Source organism: Lissotriton helveticus, chromosome 2_1 (assembly GCF_964261635.1).
Source record: "Lissotriton helveticus chromosome 2_1, aLisHel1.1, whole genome shotgun sequence".
Classification (NCBI taxonomy): Eukaryota; Metazoa; Chordata; class Amphibia; order Caudata; family Salamandridae; genus Lissotriton; species Lissotriton helveticus.
The window spans coordinates 1,365,547,679-1,365,569,792 of record NC_136059.1 but is presented as its reverse complement, the minus strand read 5'-3'; the positions used below and the strand labels follow the sequence as shown (position 1 = coordinate 1,365,569,792).

The following is a 22,114-nucleotide window of genomic DNA, read 5'->3' as shown; positions in this document are numbered from 1 at the left end:
GGTATGTTTGTGATACGGCCTTGCAGGTCATCTTGTATGCAAGTATCCTACATTCAATGGGGCAGCTTTCATCTAGCTCCGCCCATCCTATTCCTTCTGCCTGTAGGCCATGTTGCACTTGTAAATACTTAAAAATCTGCGAGTCATGCAACTTGTATTTTTTGTAGGTCCTGGAATTACTTCACACCTTTCCAGTTGCCCAAGGGCCGATAACCCAATAAGGTCCCAGAGTTTCATCCCAGTCAGCTTCTGCACCTCCCTTTGCTGCACTATGTTATGTATAGCTATGTTTAATTATGATCATTTAGAGATTAGGTTCTACATTCATTCACATGTAAATGATTACATGCTAAGAAGCAGCCAATGGCAGTACAGAACTTTTAACATGGGCAGTTACCAGTGAATGTTAGGGCAACACATTCGGCTAACATCTTAACATGAGAAATAAAAAAATCTAAATAAATATTAACTTGAAGTACAAATATATAATTCCTTCAGTAGATCTTTTTAAATGATTAAAGTCTTTGTTTGGCAGTAATTATTCTGTTCTAGAAATGTTGACATCAGTTTTTATGCATTCTATTAGCCTGCCCTGATGAAATTTCCCTTGAGATTCTGTGGCCCCATAGTTGGAAGTCCGTGTTACATTATTATATGTCAAATACATAGACAAAACACAAGAAGCATGTTACAAGTTGTTTCCATGATTTATTATGCTCATAAATTACTTCAGTAGCTAAAAAAGAAAATCAGGTCTGCTTCAGAGGCAAGGACTTTATTTAGCAACTTTATTATCCTCAGACGGAATATTAAGACCAGGGAGATCAGTAGGCAGTTTTAGTAGTTCTTCAACTTCTTCTTGAAGTGCTTCTGCTTTTTCACTGAGCAACATCTAATGGAAAAAAGAAGAAAAAGATTGGAATTCAAACATCAAATGTTTTACATAATAACTAACATTATTGTCTGTAGTTGAGCAAAACTGCCTTTTGTAATATTCCTTTAGGCACCAGCTTGAGTGTTTTGAATGTCCACCAGCTCTGGTCTCTTAACTATGGTTAATAAATATATATTTCAGGCTACTGTCCGCCAGTTTCACACTCATTTTGATTTGAGAACAAGAAGCCCGTAGTGCTCTCAACTCTGGGCCTCTGACACCAGCGGTCTCACCTGAATGTTGGATGGATGGCTATATGATCATTTGAAGCCAAAAACCTTTTACGTTTAGCTTTCTAGGCTCCAAGTGACAGCATCACTTGATAATGTCCTGGTAACCAAGGCCCAAGTGATTCAGGTTAACATCATGGGTTCACCTGCTAAAAAGCTGCCCGAAGGGGGGTTTGGTGAAGGTAGGAGTTGGAAAGTGTGTGTGTTTGTGTGTGCGACCATTGTGGTGAGGCTTTCCTGCACATATAATCACAGGCAACCAATATAGAAGATAAGGCAAGAAAAGCCCCTAAAAGGAACTGGAACCCAAAAAACACAAGAAAAGCAAGTGGCCGGTTCAAAAGCCCGAGTTGAATGAGGTTCAATATATTCTTAGTTTCCAAAGTTCTAACACTTAGTATGGACAAACAATGTCAATACTTAATGCAGCTGTTTTTAGAGATAATAATTTTATTAATCAGATAACGAAGAAACGTGTGATGGAAAAAGGTAATTTACTTAGATTTTCAATGGAAAACTGGCAGCTAATGTCAAAATCCCCCAATTTTAGGTGATGCAGAAATACCATTTTACAAAAATTACCCATATCTGACAGTTTTTTGTTAGGAAATTAGTATGTCCTCAGGTTATCAACCTGCTGCTAAAGAAAACAAATAGTTTTCTTTGTTACACGTCGCCCACTCTATTAGTGGCATGTTTCATCTTCTGTTCCCAAAATGGCCCTAAACACCAGGATAGGCACAAGCATATTAGAGAGAACACTTTGGATCTTACTTAAGCCGGGGTATTTGGAGAATAATAAAAATACCTTAAACAACCAAAGTATCCCTTTACTCACGGTTGTTTGTGGATAAGGAAATAATGGTCCTTTTACCCTAATAACTGGGTTCAGGCTTTCACGGGACGTAAACTCTGCCCTGTAATTGTTCTCTAAAACAAAGCTTTTATTTAGACAATACATATACACATACACCACACTCATGCATGCATCATGAGGTTATAGCCGCCTAAGTTGCTGTACATCGAGAGAAAGTATCCATCATAATAATGGTAGCACGAGTGATGTTATACACAGTCCATCCACAAGTAACACTCATTTGTGGCCCTCTGGTTGCCTCACACTCAGTGCTAAAGCCACACAACAAGGGTCAAGGCATTGCATGCATTTATACAGTGGAATTTCATTATGGATAACATGGTCAAAAGACCAAGTGCGCCATGAGTAAATATTGTGGTAAATCAATACACAGCCAACATGGGTAGTGAAACCTGTGTCCCATCAAGCTGTTGTGCATATTTACCCATAATAAGGACTTATCCAACTAGGGATTCATATATTCCCATAAGGGATGGAGGGGTGGGGGGCATGCCCCTGTAGTCACACACTGAGGTAATCAGTAATCAAGATATCATGTGGGAGAAACGCAGAGTTCCTCATTTGTTTTTGGGGAAATACATAGACAAAGTGAAAGTACTTAGAGCAGTGCAGGCTATGTTAGGTTTCAGTATAACAGAACCACATAGCCCGAGTCAGCCGCTTAGTTTGTCAAGAGTAGCATCCCAACAGCAGACATACTATAAGTCTCGCTCTCCTTCCGGCTCCTCACCCAACTGGTGGGGAGGTTCTGGTTTATGTATTCCTCAGCAGTTGGGTGTTCAAGGCCTATGCTCATGCTTGGCGACATTATAGCTGTGTGCGCTGGTAAGGGATCATGGGTAATGTAGTTCCCGTCCCTTGCATCTCCGAGCGCATACAAAGTGGGAGCTCCTTGTCACAGCCAGGAATAGTTTTTGGGGTGAATAAAGCATACTGTAGACAATTTGGCATTATGTGATTTGTACTCATAGGTCATGCTTATGGATAAAGTAGTCATCACATTTATGGATTGTTGTATAAATGAACCTAGTGCACCTAATAATATCAGTTGATGTGACAAATGACAAGTATATAAACTATATAAACTAAGTGAAAACTGATATAGCCTTGGAGTCTCTTTTGGACCCCCCTTCCTTTCTAGAAACAAATGACAAGTGTGTTTATGACCATTGTTGCAGGGTTAAGTTAATGTCAAGGCCTATGAGATTGCTGTTATGGAGTGTGGGTGGGGAGGGACAAAAAGCATTTCCCTGTTCCATAATATTATGCAGTATCTGGCCGTAAGTAACAGAAGAAATATTAACGAGTAAACAAGCTGTCAGACATGACTTGTGGTTCTTCCATCATACATAGAGGGGGTGGTGACAGGGAGCTTCCACTTCGTCCGTGTTTGGAGATGCAAGAGCCGGGAACTCTATTACCCATGAGACCTTAGCAGCGCACATGGCTATGTTGTCACCATGTTGCCGCAAATGTACACGTAGCTCAACCACCTGACCGCAAGGACTACATAAACTGGGGATCTCACCACCAGTTTGGTGATGAACCGGAAGGAGAGCGGGACTCACAGTAGGTCTGCTGTGGAATGCTACCCTAGATAAACTAAGCGACGCTTTAAAGCTTTAACCTTTCATTATATTGAAACCTAACATAGCTTGCACTGCTCTGAGTAGTTTCACTTGATGTCTGTGTTTTTCTAAAAATAAATGGGGAAGTAGGCGTATCTCTCGCTTGATGTCTTGATTACCCCAGTGTATGACTACATAGGCCTGCCCACCCCTTCTCTCATGGGGTTGGTAATATAGGATTCCGTAGTTGGGTAAGTCCGTATTGTGGGTAAATATGCACCACAGCTCGATGGGACATGATTTTCACTACCCATGTTGGCTGTGTATTCATCTACCACATTTGCTCACGGGCACTTGATCTTTTCACCATTTTATCTATATTGAAATTCCACTGCATGAATGCATGCATTGCCTTGAACCGACTTGTGTGGTTTCAGCACAGAGTGTGATGCAACCAGAGGGCCACAAATGAGTACTACTTATTGATGGACTATATGTTTGTAACATCACTCTGGCAACCAATACTATGACTAATACTTTCGATGTAGGAATCAAGATTGAAAGACAGCAATTTAGGAGAGTAAAATTCTTATTGATGCATGCATGAGTGATACATATGTGCATGTCTTACCTAATTTTTTTTTGTTTTAGAGAACAACTCCAGGGCAGTGTTTAAGTCCTGATGAAAGCCTTGGATCCAAGAGGGCTTTGACCTTGGTGCTGAAACATGTCGACCAGTTATTAGGGTGCAAGGCCATTAGATCGTCATACCCCCCCAAAGAATCTTTTAATCATACTTAACCAACCGTAATTTAAGGAATACCTCAGTTGTTTAAGGTATTTTTATTATTCCCTGAAAACCCAGGCTCAAGTAGGCTCAAGTAATATCCAAAGAGCTCCCTGAAACACGGTTGAGCCCATCCTGGTATTTAGGGAACCCGATGAGACCAGATGATGAAGCATGCCACTATTAGAGTGGGAGATGGTCTAACCAGGAAAACTATTCGTTTTTTTTTTACAGCAGGGCGATAACCAGCGGACATACTAATTTCCTCACAAAACACAGCCAGGTATGCTATACTTTTTGTAATGTGTCACTTCACTTAGATAGAGTCTATCGCTTTTCCTCTGCACACAAAGTCTCTCTTCACTTTCCAAAGAAGGGTCATATGATAACCTTCTTCAGGCTCTTTTGTTCATGGTGTAGAAATGCAAATGGATGATAAAGGTAGACTTGGTAATATTAATTCCAATTTACAATTATGATCCAGGCACCTCTACTGATTTCAATAAGTGTTCACGCTTTTATTAACGTCCTCATTGATGGAAAACAGATGCATCTGTTTAAACGCAGAAAAGTGCACACCTGATAAAAATTAATTCTGCTATAAAAGTAGCACCTTGAATGAAGGAGCCCCCACAGATCGTTTTTCCTGCTTACGACCTGCAATGCAAATAATGACCAGTGTGGTGCTCCACTAAACATCTGTCCTCCACCAACAAACCAAAGCAGGATTTCGTGTTTGATACTGGGGAACCAACGTGACTGATTTCATATTGACTCGAGTGTCCCTTTTCAGTCTATTGATTTAAGATTTCTTAGGATCTACATTCAGCTCCGAAGATTTCGTAGGCTCTACATTTACCTTCCAAGGATAAAAAAAACAACTGTTTTTATTTCCTTTTTTAAACATAAAACAAGTGATTTCTGACATGCTCGTGCCAGTCTGTAGCAGTTACATCTTACATCAAAGATCAAATTGTCCCACATCTGCTGTAACCTACCCAGTCCCATCGTTTTGCTCCCTCGCCTCCCCTCATTCCGCGGGAAGACTCCCACCTCAACAGCACTACTCTCGCCCAGCTCCTCCTACCCTCATAACATGCAGTGTCTCCAGTTAGGGATCCTGTGTCTCTTGCCCTTCACAATTCAAGTCATATTGCTGCCTCCAATCCCCCCAGACCGTCTCAAATTTCCTTGGGCAACCCGTGCTGGTGTAAACCACTCTATCTGCTGCCATGCACATGTCCATAGCCGAGGTCCTCTGCCTTTTGGTCAGGCACTGTGGTGAACCCCACCATCTGGCTATGTCCTTTTTGCCACTATGAAACCAAGGCTGCAGAACAGTAGGCCGTCCCTGGTGAGGTCCACCTCGCAGAGGATGCCTAGTAGGATGTACTGTGGTATCACTGGGATAGTAGCATCAAGCATTTTCCAATTCTTTCACAATTGTGGCCCTATAAGCCTCTATTGGAGGACACTCCCTGAGTGTGTGTAGAAAAGTGTCTTCAGCTACCTTGCATCCAAGACTTATGGGGCTTTGGGCCTGGCCTGTCTTAACCCCTTCGGCGCTGATGACGAGCTCAGCTCGTCATCAGTTGCGCCGCTCGCACGCTGATGACGAGCTGAGCTCGTCATGTAACGCGGCTTTTGAAAAAAAGCCGCGTAGCGCGAAAATCGCCGCAGCGCGCATGCGGTTAAATAGCTACTTCTATTATAGTATAATCTGTGAAGGATCTTAAGTTGCACAAGCCTCAGTCTGGACTTAGTGCCCCCCTCTCTGGGGTGCATTTGCGCAGCTTCCCAAACAATATATTTCACTGAGCCTATACCCTTTTACCACGTTGCCTGGAGTTTCTGGAGTGTGTCTGGTGTACTATTTATGATAATGCAGTATATTAGTGAGATCACTTTAGTTTGCAGCACATCTAAATGTTTGCTTTCTATGGGGCAGTGATCTGGGGTCTTTGACCAGTCTACGTCTTCTCAGCTTCCCAGGTTGATCACTTTTTCAAGGTGAAAAAAAACAAGTTACCTTCAGTAACACTTTATCTGGTAGGGACTATCTAGCCGCAGGTCCCTTACCTTAGAATATTCCCAGGTGTCAGAGTGGATCTGGACATTTTTTTTAGCAATACCCTTGCATGCCGGTAGGTGGCGAAGTTTGGCTCCGCATAGTGTCGGTGACATTGTCCATGCCGGAAGTGACATCTGCTGTGCCTATATAGGCACAACCCCAGTGCGCTGGCCTAATTTCTTGGGTTTTTTTCTGCACCAGAAGCAGAGAAAAGCTGAGGAAAAGCAACCAGTGTGCCAAACGTGAGGTTCAAAAGGATCTCTTAAATTAGAGAAGACAGTCCGCAGAACAGGGAGGATGGAGGGAGTCGGTAAGGAATCTGGGGATAGATAGAGTCTCTTCCAGATAGAGCGTTACCGAAGGTAAGTACATTTTTCATCTGATAGAGACTTTCAGCCGCAGAATCCTTACTTTAGAATAGATGGCAAAGCAAATCTATCCCTGGAGGTGGGTCTGCGGATTGTTTCTCACAAAGAAGTCCTGAAGGACCAAGTGGGCAATGTGCCAAACTACCTGACCTAACTGTTGAGGAGGTAGCATTTGGCACACGTGTGCAGCAATACCCATGTAGCTGCCTGACAGATGTCCAAGACTGGGACTCCTCTAGCTAATGCATTGGTTGCAGCATTAGCTCCGGTAGAGTGAGCTTTTAAACCCTAAGGGGGCTGTTTCTTGGCCACTGTATAGCACATCTTAATACAGAAGAAGATTCTCTTTTGAATTGCCTCACCTTTCTTTTCCCCTGCAAATCCAACAAAAATGTGATCGTCCACCTGGAAATCTTTGGCACGATCAATGTAGGAGAATGCTCTTTTTGGATCCAGGCGATGGAGTCTCTCCTCTTCTGTAGAAGAATGAGTGGGTTGTGAGTGGGTGGGATGGGCGGAGGGGGTCTCAAAAACGGGAGGGAGTAACACCTTTGGATCGATCAATCAATCAATCAATCAGTATTTATAAAGCCCAGCTAATCACCCGATAGGGTATCCAGGAGCTTGCAAGCTTATTTGAAAAGCCAGGTCGTGAGGGCCATTCGGAAGTGAAGTGATGGCCCGGAGGTGCATGGAGAGGCTGTTCCAGGTCCTTGTTGCGATATGGGAGAAGGAGCGTCCTCCACTTCGGCTAGGGTAGATGAGGGGAGTATGGGCAAGTGAAAGAAAGGTGGAACATAGTCTTCTCGATGTTTGGTGGACGTTCAGGTGGAGGTTAATGTTGGTCGGCCCTTGGTTGTGTAGAGCCTTGTGTGCATCGGTCAGCAGCTTGAATTGGCATCTATTTTGTATGGGGAGCCAGTGGAGTTTCCGGAGGTGGGGGTGTGATGTGGTTTCATCGGGGAAGGCAGAGGATGAGTCAGGCTGCAGCTTTCTGTATGGTCTGAAGTCTCTGTAGAAGGTTTGCAGAGATTTCTACGTAGAGGGGATTGCCATACTCCAGTCAGCTGGTGATGAGGGCTTGTGTCACGGTGTATCTCGTGTGTAGGGGTAGCCACGTGAAGATCTTACGTAGCATGCACAGAGTGAGGAAGCAGGCAGAGGAGACGGCGCAGATATGTGACTTCAGGTCGACTTTGTTGTCAATGATGATTCTGAGGTTTAGGGCATGGTTGGAGAGAGTGGGAGTGGGTCCTAGGTCTGATGGCCACCAGGAGTTGTTCCATGTGTTGCTGCTGTTACCAGAGATCAGTCCTTCCGTCTTGTCTGTGTTCAGCTGCAGGCAGTTGTTCTTCAGTCAGTCAGCGACATTTGTCATGCATCTGTAGAAGTTGATTCTGGTGGTGATGGGGTCGTCGATGAGTGAGAGAATGAGTTGGGTGTCATCTGCATAGGAAATGATATTGAGACCATTGGATCGGACGATGTTTGCCAGCAGGGTCATATATGCGTTGAAGAGTGTGGGGCTGAGGGATGAGCTCGGGGGACACTGCAGGTGATCTCCATTGGCTCAGAGGTGGATTGTGAGAAGTTGGCCTGGTATATGCTGTCCACTAATTAAAGTGAGCACCTTGCACCAGTCCAAACAACCCTTATAGTGATTTAAGAGGTCAAAGATAACCGTAGAAAGTTATCTAAGTGGTAGTTGTGGAAAGCAGCCTTCAGGCTTAGTCTTGAAGGAATGTTAAGCAGCTTGTTTTACCAGAATGCAACCTTATAGTATTGGTTAAATGAAAGGAGAACCACACAGTAGTTATAAATATATGTATTTATTAATATAACACACTAAGTACGACACAGTATCTTCTACACAAAGATACTCACAAAGCATACAATGCTGTAGCACAGAAACAATTGTAAGCAGCACTAATACACAGTGGTCTCCGGGGTGAGACCAAACCATATACTAAAATAGTGGTATAAGAACCACGACTAGAGTCAAGACAGTGTCTAGAGTATGTAGAATCACTGGGACCCCAAGTAACCACCCAAGGTGAGTAAGTAGGGACCCCATGGAGGACGGGTGCAGTGTGGGAACACGACCGTGTGCGCTGTACAATTCTATGGGAGAGTCGTGGTTGCAGTTTTAAAGTTTAAGGACCCTTCCCAATAGACTTCGAAGAAAACCTGTGGAAGTTAGTAGGTTGGAGAGCCACCCCACCCGTAGATACAGTAGTACCAGGGAAGCCGGGTGCATAGGTCTGAAGTGGTGTCAGAAACCGCAATCGATCTCTATGGAGGACTTCGAAGAAGAGCCACTGTGGAGAAGAAGAAACATGTCCGATGGAATCCAAAGGTGGATTCGTGATGAAGAGTACTCGAAGGCAGAGGGGACAGAGTCTGGGTCACTCAGGAATGAACAGGGGCTCGGTAGACAAATGCCCACCAACGTCGGGTGCTTCAGGTGCGTTGAGGATTTCTTGACTCGGCAGCCAAGGGGACCAGGAGACGTTGAGGATGACCAGGAGCTGGATACGAGCTGCCCCACGAAGGATGTCGAGTGCTGAGGGGTCAGTGTCCACTGGGGAACCAACAAGCTTTGGCAGCGGCAACCCATGAAGAAGGTCAAGAAAGGTTACGGTTCGGATCAGCAAGGTCGGGTAGACTCACCAAACACAGGGGAGTCAGGGCTAGCCTGGAGCAAGCAGGGGAGCCCAAGAAAAGCAGTGTTGACTCTCAAGAGGATCCACAGGCCATAGGCACTGGAGTCACGTGGGGACCACGAGCAGTTTCACAAAGCAGCAGCCCACGGAGCACTCTGTGCAAGGAGGCCGGAGTTCTTTGTAGGAAATGGTGCCAGTGGTTGGGGCTACTCGGAGCCCAGTGCACTTGTTTTGGAAATGCCAACAAGCATAGGCACTTGCAAAAGTATGCGGTGCACATCACCCACGAGGGATTCTGCCCTCAAACTTGGTAAGAGGGCAGCTCAGACTTCGAAGGACTTTGAAACCCACCTCCTGTGGCCTTTGGAGGCCGTATGAGCTCAGGAGCAGCAGACCAGTCAGTTGAGATATGGTGCCTGCGGTTGCAGGGGAGTGACTCCTTCACTCCAAGGGAGATATAGTCAATTGCCCTTCATGCTCCACAGGTCCTGCACAGAGAATGTATGGTGCACAGGCACAGACAATGCTTCAGACTGAGAGGGAGACAAAGTCGGGCCCAAACGAAGTCCAGAGAGTCCAGATGGTTGAAGTTCAGTGGTTTCTGGTTCAAAATCTTGTCCACGTCAAATTTAGGGTCCTACAGACAGGTAAGCGCTTTTGTACCCAAGGGAGAGGGTTGGACAGATTCAGGGAACCCTCCCAGGGAAGGGTCAGGACAGTGGGAGGTTACTCCCATGTCCTTTGTCCAGTTTCGCGCCAGAGCGGGAGCCAATGGTTCCCAGGACTGGTTTGAACTGGACTATGTACAGGGACACCAAATGTGCCCCTCATGTAGACTTTCTGTCACTGGCAGGAGCACCCACCCAGCCCTAATACACTAAGTCCTGTCTGGGAGGTGGTCGCACCTCCCTGTGACAGGATGCTTAATGTTCCACCTTCCTCTGCTTGAGCTTAGCTTAGCAACAGGAGGGCAGAAATGTCTCTTTGGTCGGCAGCAACCATTTTGTACTGCCCGGGACTAGAAGGCTGGTACCGGAAACACCAGGGACCCAACAACGCTCGCTTCTGAGGGCTGGAATCAAACCTTGTGTGGGGGTTTATGATTCCACAATGTTTGACACCAAACACGATAGGCTTACTTTCAGCCATTTTAGAGTTGGTCATCACATGGTCGCATAATACCACTCTATGTCGTAAATGGCTGATGCACTGACAACCTGGGAGAATGGACTCCGTAGGCTGCATGGGTGTCCTGCTCATGCAGTGGCACCCTCTCACTTAGAGCCAAGCATCTTGCCTTCAGGATGGTTAAGGCCTGCTAAAGGGATGACTAGGTTTTAAGTACAGTGACCCATTAGATATAGTAAACCTATATCTAAAGTAAGAGGGGCATGTACCATCTTACACAGGCTGCAATGGCAGGCCTATAGTTCCATTTTGAATGACCTCTCATGGGTGGCATAATATATGCTTCAGCCCATGGGAGGCCTATGGGGTACCTATACCCTGGGTACATGGGTACCATATACTAGGGACTGACAAGGGTACCCCCGAATCCAATCTGGAGTGTACCTAGTACCTAAATTGCTAGATGAGGCAGTCCCCCAGTGCTGGACCTACTGAAACTAAGTCTCCACTGCTGAGCCAACATGTGCCAATCAGCATGAGGCACCAGCAGCACGCACAAGACAATGAGAACCCTCAGAATCATCTGTGTCAGAACTAAAAACAAGCCTGAAGAACAAGTTACTTACTACCTTCCCGAATAACCCTTGACCCCACCAGGTAGGTCTCTCCCACTCCGCACAGCACCACCTGTGCCTCCCTGCCCCAGCTGCCTCTGCTAAGGAAGTTCGAGGCCCTCCACCACCCGCAGGCTACCACCTGCACCTCATCCTTGGTGGCCAGTGGTAGGCCGTAGGTTTGCTCATCCTCCATTGTATTGCCTGTATTTTCTTACATTGCTCCCGATGTAGTGACTGCATTTTCATTGTTGTGTCTGTGACTGCTGTGGTCTGTCTCCCCCGCTGCCTGTGCCCGTTATCTCCCTCTGTTCCCCTCGCTGCCCCGTGTCTCTCTGCCGGTTGTTGCCTTCTGTTGCTTAGCTGCGCCTGCATTTCTGTGACCTTTCTGCCTTCTGTGCCACTCGTTTCCCCCCGTTTTTTGTGACCTTTCTGCCCTTTTCTTGTGACCTTTTGCCATCTGTACCACTCAATTCACCCCGTTTTTCTGTGACCTTTTGCCCTTTTGTGACCTTTCTGCCCTCTGTGCCACTCATTACCCCCTCAATTGTTGTGCCCTTTTGCCTTCTGTTTCCTTCGTCGCTCCTCACCGCCCCGCGCTGCGTCCCCTGCGGCTCCGCCCCTCTGACTGCCTATTCGCTGCCCCTGCCTCCCGCCTCCCGCCTCCCAGCTGCTCCTCACTCCCACCTCCCCATACATGCCGGCCGCTGGCGCGCGGCAAGCCCGTCTGCGCCTGGACCGCACCCAGCGCCGGAACCCCTGGCCCCCACACCCGCCATGACGACCGCCGCCACTACGACGACACCAGCTCTCTGCACGCTCTCAACCCCAGATGGACCCACACCTGCTTCAAGGCCGCCCCGAAATGCACACACGGTCCCTTCACCTGCCGGAACTGCAGTTATACCAGCCACAGAGCCGACGAACCACCCGCCAAGAAAGACCTCAACCACCTCCGATGCATACTACTCAACACCTGCTCCGCACGCAAACACGCCAAGCTCTAGGACCTGCTCAACACAATCTCCCTGGACGTCGTCTTCCTGACAGAGACCTGGTTGAACAACTCCTTCGCACCCAACAGACATAGCCATCCCAGACGGCTACAAGATCACCCGCAGAGACCGCACCAACGGAGTCGGAGGAGGAATCGCCATCGTCCACACGAACAGCATCAGGGTTTCGACTAGCACCGACGACGCGCTCCGCACTGCCGAACACTTGCATTTCCAGATCCACACAGACCCCAACTCCACCCTCAGAGGCACCCTCGTCTACCAACCCCCCGGACCCTGCCCCCAGTTCAGCGACTCCATCGCAGACTTCATCAGCACGCACACCCTGACCTCCACCGACTACATCCTCCTCGGATAACTGAACTTTCACCTTGAGAACAACAACAACTCCACAACCCTGATTGATAACCTCGCCAACCTCGGACTGAGACAACTCGTCACAACGCCCACCCACTCCGCCGGCCACACGCTCGATCCCGTCTTCTCCTCAAGCCTGCACGTCTCAGTCAGCCACTCCACCAAACTCTTCTGGAACGACCACCCAACAGATCCCCCTCCGCCACGGGAGCAAAATCACCGAAGACAACAACATGCAAACCTCACTCTCAGCCCACCCACCGAACCATCCAACACAGACGTCGCTGCCCACAACCTCAGACGCTGGATCGAGGACTGCGCCAACACTCTCGCCCCGCTGAAGAAACCCCCCCCCACAGAGACACCAGCAAGAGGGCCAGCTGCTTTGCCCGACAACTCCTAGATTCCAAGCAAGCTTGCAGGAAACTAGAGAAGAAATGGCATAGTGAACAAACTCCGGACAGCCATGCAGCACACAAGGACGCCGTCCGCAACCACCACCATCTCATTAGGGCTGCCAAGAAGACCTCCTTCAAAGACCGCCTCGACAACAACGCACAGGACAGCAAGGAGCTCTTCAACTCCCTCGCCACCTTCTTCCAACCCAAGATAACACCCATCCACAACAGCTTCAACACCCAGACAGCCCCAACAGACAGCAACACAACAGACCCTCCGCACACTATCGACCACGTCCCCTTGCTAGCCTGGACCAGCGTGAGCGTCTATGACACCATCAAGACCATGAGTACAATCCACTCCGGCTCTCCGTCAGACCCATTCCCGCACCACGTCTTCAACAAAGCAAGCAGCTCCATCGCACCCCACCTACGCAACGTCATCAATCTCTCCATTGAGACCGCGACATTCCCAGAGAGCTGGAAACATGCAGAGATCAACACCCTACTCAAAAAACCCAAGGCAAACCCAAGAGACCTTAAGAACTTCCGACCCATCTCTCTGCTCCCCTTCCCGGCCAAGGTCATCGAGAAAATCGTTACCAGACAGCTAACCAGATACCTTGAAGAGAACAGAATCCTGGACCCTTTCCAGTCAGGGTTCCGCAGCAACCACAGCACTGAGACCGCCCTCATCGCCGCCACCGACATCAGGAACCTGCTAGACAACGGGCAGACTGCAGCACTCATCCTCCTAGACCTCTCCGCCGCCTTCAACACCGTCTGCCACCGCACACTACGCGCAGGCCTCCACGCCGCAGGGATCCGAGACAAGGATCTGGAATGGACCACCTCCTTCCTCTCCGGCAGAACCCAGAGTGTCCGCCTCCCCCCGTTCCGAAGCCTCCGAGATCATCTGCGGCGTACCCCAAGGATCCTCCCTCAGCCCGACAATGTTCAAAATGTACATGGCCCCGCTCGCACACGTCGCCCGACAGCTCGACCTCGACATAATCTCCTACACTGACGACACTCAACTGATCTTCTCCCTCACCAAGGACCCCATCACCCCCAAAGCCAACTTCATTGAAGGAATGAAGGCCTTCGCCAACTGGATGAAGAGCAGCCGTCTAAAGCTGAACTCGGACAAGATGGAGGTCCTCATCCTCGGCTCCAACCCGTCAGCCTGGGACGACTCCTGGTGGCCAACGGCACTGGGGGCAGCCCCGAGCCCCACCGACCATGCACGCAACTTGGGAATCATCCTCGACTCAACGCTCTCAATGACCAAGCAAGCCAACGCCGTCTCCTCCTCCTGCTTTAACACCCTCTGCATGCTCCGCAAGATCTACAGATGGATCCCGACAGATACAAGAAAGACAGTCACCCAGGCACTCGTCAGCATCAGACTCGACTACGGAAACGCCCTCTACGCGGGAGCCGCGACCAAGCTCATCAAGCGACTACAACGCATCCAAAACGCCTCGGCACGACTGATCCTCGATGTACCACGACACGGCCACATCACCCCCCACCTGAGAAACCTGCACTGGCTCCCCGTCAACAAGAGGATATCCTTCAAGCTCCTCATCCACACACACAAGGCACTCCACAAGACCGGCCCAGCCTACCTCAACAGACGGCTCTCCTTCTACACCCCCAACCGCCAGCTACGCTCCGCCGACCTCGCACTCGCCACCGTCCCCAACATCCGAAGAACAACCACCGGCGGGAGATCCTTCTCCCAACTCGCCGCCAAGACATGGAACACCCTCCCAATGAGCCTACGACAGACCTAAGACCTGCTGACCTTAAGGAGGATACTAAAGACATGGCTGTTCGATCAGTAGCGGCCCCCACCTCCATCCCCAGCGCCTTGAGACCCTCGCGGGTATGTAGTGCGCTTAACAAATGACTGATTGATTGATGTAGGAGTACCGGGGACCCCGGCTTCTGTGATTTATCCCTCGATGACCGACGTCTGGATCCATGACGCCGCTTCTTTTTGTGTTTCTTCAACGACTTCGAGGTATGCAGACTCGTCCTCTTCCGGTCCCTATACTGTTTCTTCGCCTTGGCCATACACAGCTTGGCCTCCTTCTCTTTCAATGCCTTCGAATTCATGCGCATGCATGATGAACACCCCTCGACGTCGTAGTCCGATGAGAGGCACCACAGCAATCCTTATTGGGGTCAGTGATAAGACATATGACCACCACATTCCCTGCAAGGCTTAAAACCAGACTCCTTCTGGGTAGCCATGACACTGCTACAATTTTATGAAGAATCTGCAACAACGAAACTCCAGAAATGGAGAGGCCTGGAAAAAAAAACATTACGCATCAACGGCGCAGAAAAAAGGGAACGGACGTCAGCACGCCAACGAGGTCTTCTTATGGCTCAGATGACTTCACGCGGAGTCGCATGCAGAGCCTTTCCATTGTGACGTCCTCGTCGACGTGGGAGAGTTATGGAAAAAAGTTTACATGGAGGGCTGAGCATGGGGTAATTCAAAAGGTGAGGAATCCACAGGCAGATGCATCCATCAGAAACAGAGGTCACAGCCTGAATGTCCCAGACTTGTAGCACAAAAGTAAAGGCTCTCAAAGCTATAGTGTCCCAGATGGCCAACAAAGGGAATTCTCTCCACAGGCTGAAGACGGGATTTTATGGCCTGTGGATGTAGGTAATCGAGGGTGGACAGCAACATAATTGTAGTTTCGAATATTCTGAGACCAAATGAGGCAATCCCAGCTTTTGCCTTCAGTCATCAAGATGTCTGTGAACACAGACATCACTTTTGTGAACACCCAAGGTTCAGAAGTACTACCAAAGGGTAGGAAGGTTAACTGGATGGGCTCTGACCCCACGGCAAACCAGAGAAAACACCCGTAGGATCGGCAAACTAAAGTATATATCCTGCAATCCACTTTCTGGGATCTAAGATTTCCAAGACCACTGCCAATGTCAGTGTTTTGAATCTGTTCTACCTGAGCATAGTGTTCAGAGGTCTGAAATACAAGATTGGCTTCAGCACCCCAGTCCTTCATGAACCCCAAGAAGAATAAAGGGTAACACCCTGTACCCCTCTTTGCTTCCTGTAACCACTTTACACACCCTTGGCAAGCAGTGTCTGAACTTCTCCGCCTAGGATGGTGGCATGAACTGCTGGTGTCTGGCCACATACTGGAGGAACATGGGAAGAGATGGACAAGCCGGGACTAGAATGACCAAACTGAACAGCCCTGAGGACCCATTGGTCAACAGTAACTGCATGCCAGCTGAGTAGAAAAAATGAAAATCTGGTGATTATTAGTGCAGTAAGACAATGTGAGGAGAAACTAAAGCGCTTTGATGGCGACTGAGACTGGTGAAGAGGAAAATAACTACTGCATCTGCTGGTGGTCATGGCTACAGCCATCACCACCCCTGTTAGAGCCATGAAAGGGCTAGACATACTGTGAGGGCTTATTCAATCAGTAGGCATGGCCCTACGGTATTTACGGAATTTCTTGTACTACTAATGTAACTAGAAGGCAGGGACAGTAACGTCAGGGAGCTAGTAGTAGTCCACCTATCCTTAAACTGCTCCAGACAGGAATCCACCTTCATACTAAAAAGCATGGCTTCATCAGATGTGGCAATCAATTAGGCTTGGACATCTTCAGAGAACCCAGTAGCACACATCCAAGCATGTTGTTTGATAACGCAGCTGGTGCCTATACACCAGGTCTCAGAATGTACTTGATGCATCTAGTCTGTCATGTACGGTTGGGGACAAAGGGCTACCTAAAATCCTCCGCTAGAGTGGGCAGGATCTTGCTCACCATATCCAAGAGCACGTGTGTAGCATTCCAATAGCTTATACAACATTAATTCATCAGAGGGCCAAACTTTGCAGAAGAGAAAACTCTGTTTTCTAGGGCAGCAATCCTTTTGGACTCCCTATCTGGAGGAGAAGGAAAGAACGCATTAGAATTGTCCTTGCTCATCTACGCTTTTATGACAAGACTCTTCAGAGTCAGGGAATAGGGTCCCCACAAGCATGCCTGTGGTGATCAGCAATCGGGTGAATCGTGGTTGTTGCAGGAAAAGGTTTAGACCAGGCTGCCACAAAAGACTCAGTCAGTGCTTTGTTAAATGGCAGTAGGGCTCAGCCATCGATGGCCAAGGTTGCAAAATTTCAGTCAGCAAGTTTGCTGTAGACTGCACTCTGGGCAATTGTAACTCAAATACATTCATGGCCCTGTGTAAAACCACTGCAAAATATGCACTCTTTTTAATAGGGGTGGATTAAAGGAAAATCCAGTTCCGTTTCAGGTGAAGGGTCCAAATCACTCACACTATGAAGGTTGAGGAGGTGACGAGTATCAGCATAATGAAGGAGTAAATTGCCTCCTTCATCATCACAGTCTTTGTTGTTGGAACCCATTTGACCTTCTGGGCCATATTGGAGTTAGAATCAAAAATTACTTCCAACCTCGGATAGTACTGGTGTCAAAGGAAAAGAACTGAAGGAGAATCCTCGCAAGCCACAGTCTATGCTTTAGTTATTTTGTAGTGAGCATTGGGCCAAGATCTGTAATCAGGACGGAGTCTAGATCCTGCACCGCTGAGCTGGAGCAGAGCTAAGCATAAAAAGTGGTGCCTGCAGCAAAGATGTTGAGGCACATTCTGGTGCTGGTAGAGGGCCAGGCTGAGGCTGTACGGGGTCAGCTGGTGCCAGTTAAAGTCCCACCAGCAGAAGTCCTACTGGCACACTCAATAGATTCAGAAAACCCCAAGATGTTGCCAGAGGCACCTGGAATCATCTACAATAACTGCAGCATTGCCTCCTTAATGTCTCAGCCATTTGTGGAGTCGATGATGGCCCCAAAACATATCAGCCATACCAGCTTCAATCTCAAAATTGGGTATGAATCAGCCGATGACGCCAGATTTAGATCTTAAAGTGCAGACTCCTCAACTGCTCCGTGGACTGGGAGAGGTGGGACAGAGCTCAGCCCTACTTGTTTTTCTTGTTTCAAGACTTGTCTTTTGACTTTATCTTGGACTTATGGGAGGATGGCAACAAGGACTGGGAATAGTTTTTGAAAGTGAGGGGAAAGAGGTCCCAATCCCTTACTCGCCAGACAGGAGCGTGAATTCCTTCTCTTCTTGATTCTTGCCCTTGACAGGGGGAGTGACCCCTAGCCCCCTAGGGTAAGCAGGATTTTTGCAGGTTTGTCTGTGGTCTGGTCACGTCGGTGTAAATGGATTACACCAACGTGACCAGACCACAGCATCCCGCCCTGGCATTTTGCCTGTAACTTGAGAATTTCCGAGAATATTTATTTTGACCGACGACGCTGATAGACTTTATTTAACTAACACCCGCTCTGAGGAAGCCCCAGGCCGGATGGCCATGTAAGGGGGTGAAACACGTGTTGGCTGTTTTTTCTTTCACCCACTCTTATGAATAGAGTACGAATAAATCTACTATAAACAAATAAAATACCACTGCGGAATTGGAATTTTTTCCAGAATACCTGAGAATTAACAAATCTTGCCCAGACAAACCTGCAAAAAAAAAAGGGACTGGGAATAGCCTCAAGACTGAAGGGTACCAGCCTTGGTTCTTGTGCTTGGCCATGTAAAACTTCGAATAATGCTCCCTGATTGCATTCTGATGCATCAGGGAACATTTGTTGCACGACTCGAAGTTGTGTTTGGAGACCAGGCATCAGAAATAGACATTGTACGTTTCCGTGATTGATATTTACTACCTACAAGTGCAGCACAGCTTAAACCTGTGGCCTTAGTGGGAGACATCCTTGCACAGTCCTAAAAAACGGTGGCATGGTGTACAAAATAATGATTTATTGGAATGCAGCCTGAGAGATTACTAGTGGCTGACATTAATTCAAGAATCCCATCCATCACTTTTTTTTATATGTCACCCTAAGTAGGACAGGTATGCCCAGACGTGGGGCCCGTGCACACTGGTACTGGAACCAAGCGATACCTGCAAGATGAGCCCTAACAGGGCCAAACCAGTACTTGGTTCCTTGTGTTCTTGTTCAGGGAGGACCTGGCCTGCCAGTTCAGGCTCGACTGTTCTCACTGAAGCAGGGTCAAGACTGATTTGCATATGTACGGGTCCTAACTAAAATCAGGCATTCCATCCATGGCTTTTTGTATACTTAATTAAAAAGTACGAGATCAGAGCTCCAAATTTTATGAAAGAAAAAAAAAAGAGGACCCAAAATTAATCTGCAAGCGTGGCAAGCATATGTGGCTCTATGTTATCATATTCGGAGGAAGGACGGAGTTGGTATGAGGTCCGATGGCATCACCTATCTGTACATGGGAGCTACAGCATAATGTTTTCAAGATCCAATCTGATGCATAGGAAAAAATAGAAATGTTAGTAATCTGCAGGTAGAAGCATACATCAGAAATCCCTTCACAGATGGTTTGTTTCCTTACAGTTTTCCCAACAGAGAAACAATCGAAATCAATAAAAAAGATTGTTAGTGATGTAAAACTGTGTCTGCTATGTATTTAAAGGCGAGGAGTAATTTTCTTGTCAAGCCTATAAAGCTTCTCTTCTTTAGAGGGATGAGGAAACGTTGGTGCAGAAATAACGTCCAAGAAGTAAAATTCTAAAACCAATGTAGGCAAGAAATATTGCTTAAACTTGCAGTCATGTTATCCGTTAGCAAAGCTGTGAAAGGAGGAAAAGCCCAAGTGATGTCCACCAGAATCACAGTTTTCCACTTCAGAAACTTAAGAGAACAAATATACAAAAATTCTGACTAAGACTTTCTTAAGAAACTTAGAACCCAATTCCGGTCCACCATGCATATTCGGAAGGAAATCCACAAATGCTTATCCTGCAACCCATTTTCAGCCAAAGGAAGTTTAAAAAATACTTCACATCAGAGGAAGAAAATACAACGTGATATGGCTGCAAGGTATCCCTTGTAGGTACCTACATTCAACCCTTTCTCTGCCAAGGACACCACAAATTTCAGGATGTCTAAAGTTCAAATCTTAACTGGGCCCAATGAGTTACACCACCAACATGGCAAATAATCGAGAAGGATCTTCTAAGCAAGAAGGTGTAATGACGTCCCATTCTAGTGCAATATTTTCCACAATCATAGGAGAACAAACAAAAGAAAAAGTGTCACAATTTTTCTCTGCTCAGCTGTAGGAGAACTGAATATCAAGGACAACTTGCCAGGTCTCGTGTGATTAGAATGCAATGTGCCTTGAGCTGTTCTGTCTCTGGAACAGCCCTCTGAGTGAAGTGGATAAGTGGGAACACAAAGTGAAGATTAAGTGCCCGGCCCAGACTGAACTAGTTTCCCATGGAGCCTCCCTTCAGGGAGCAATACAGTTGAAATTTCAGCTGTCGCAAAATGGTCTATGGGTGGCACAGCTGCCCTATAAAAGACCACCTCCACTACACATTACTGCAGCTCCAATTTTGTGCTTAATGGTGGACAGCTTGCAAAATTGGTCGGCTCCCATGTTATATCTCCCCACCATATAAGGAGTTGAGATCCCAATTCCCAACTTGATGCACTAAAACCAGAGATGCACTGCTTTTTGGCTCAGGGCCCTTGCTTGTTTACATTTCACAGCACTGCTGTCTTTCAACACCTACATTTGTTAACCATAGAGTCTTCGGTCTAAGACTTTCCTGTCCAGATGTATGGCTCTCAGCTCAATTATGTTTATATGCAGCCGTTGTTGCTCTGAGGACCACATGAATGAATCCTCATTTCTCAACTGAGCAATCCACCACAGAAAGGCATCCACTGTCCCAGTCACTTAGTTCTATGGTGTCAAGAAAGGCTCTCCACCCACTGAGTCATCTGAATCATAGCTGGAGTGAGGTGAGGAAGGTGGGGAGTATCTTTCAGGCTTCCTGAGAATGTGTTCTACCTTTGTCCTAAAACTCAATGAAGAAGCTGCTACCAGAGGCAAGTTTTATTCATAAAGAAAGATGCAAGAGGCTACAAGGCTCAGCAAACACAGACCCGATCTGGCTGCTTCCATTTGGGACCATGGTCAAATTTGCCACCATCTTGCAAATGCTCTGGAATCTGTCTTGAAGAAGGAAAGCTTTTAAGTTCTGAGTTAAATAGGAGTCCTTGGGTCGGCGTTAGTGAGGCCATCTCTCGATTGATATAGTAGTCCTACTGCTGCAAAAGGGTATTTACAAACTCCACGAAGTTCAGCACCAGTTCCAATGAAGAAGTTTTATTCAACAATCACCCACATATCGGTACAGATTAATGCATTGGCAGGAAAATACAGTACAATTTTTGTGAATACAATGGGTGCAGCCACCAGGCCAAATATGCTTACTCCACCACAAACATTAGCTACTGCCTGTCCTCCTCTGCATTAAGAAAAAGATGATAAATGTTCCAGGGCTTAAAAGAAATCATGTTTAATAGTTTTCCAGAGGCACTTGCTCATAAATTCTAAATCCAGAACCCTCCTCAAACCACCTCTTTTTTTCTTCAAACAACCTTGGTCCTGTCTTCTGAGCGAGGCACTTTCTGAATAGCACCCATCCCCAATAAGGTGCCATCCTAAGCTAGTCTAGATTTCTTATAACTCAAAAGAAGAGTTTGACTATTTTCAATGAACTTTGGACTGAGAATGTGTTTACTGCCATTAAACATTGAATATACAATATGCTCACCTTAGCTGAGGATACAATTTGTTTGGCCTGACGCCGAGACATATGTTCTATCATCTTCACCATTGTTTCAGGATCTGCATTAGCTAAATGTGCCAGAGTTGTATATCCAGAATTGAATAGCTGTTTTGCACGAGCCTTTAAAAACAAATCCATAATGTAAGAAAACATTACCTTGAATGTGCTACAAAAGAAAAGTATGTTTCTCTAATATTTTCTTTATGTATATATTTACATGTTTGTTAGAAAACACTGCATATTCAGAAGTCTCATTCATTGAAGCAAATCCTGATCCTAATAAATCAAAATACATTTGGCAGTAAGTGTTTGTGCCATTTGCACCATCACCCACCAGCTGCCTTAAGTGTTGACAGTAGAGCAGATACAGTGCTGATTTTCCTA

The 22,114-nt window shown here is 46.9% G+C and overlaps 1 protein-coding gene across 2 annotated transcripts in view; it reads right to left on the bottom strand.

The window, feature by feature from the left end:
* Positions 1–691: 691 nt before the first annotated feature.
* The window catches only part of HELQ (helicase, POLQ like), a 494,226-nt gene continuing 472,803 nt past the window's right edge, over positions 692–22,114 (bottom strand). For both annotated transcript variants that reach the window (XM_078676301.1, XM_078676302.1), the window contains 2 exons: positions 21,716–21,850; positions 692–892 (listed from right to left, as the gene is read on the bottom strand). In XM_078676301.1, the coding sequence (XP_078532427.1) occupies positions 776–892; positions 21,716–21,850 (252 nt within the window). In that variant the 3' untranslated portion in view covers positions 692–775. The remainder of the gene's footprint in view (positions 893–21,715; positions 21,851–22,114) is intronic.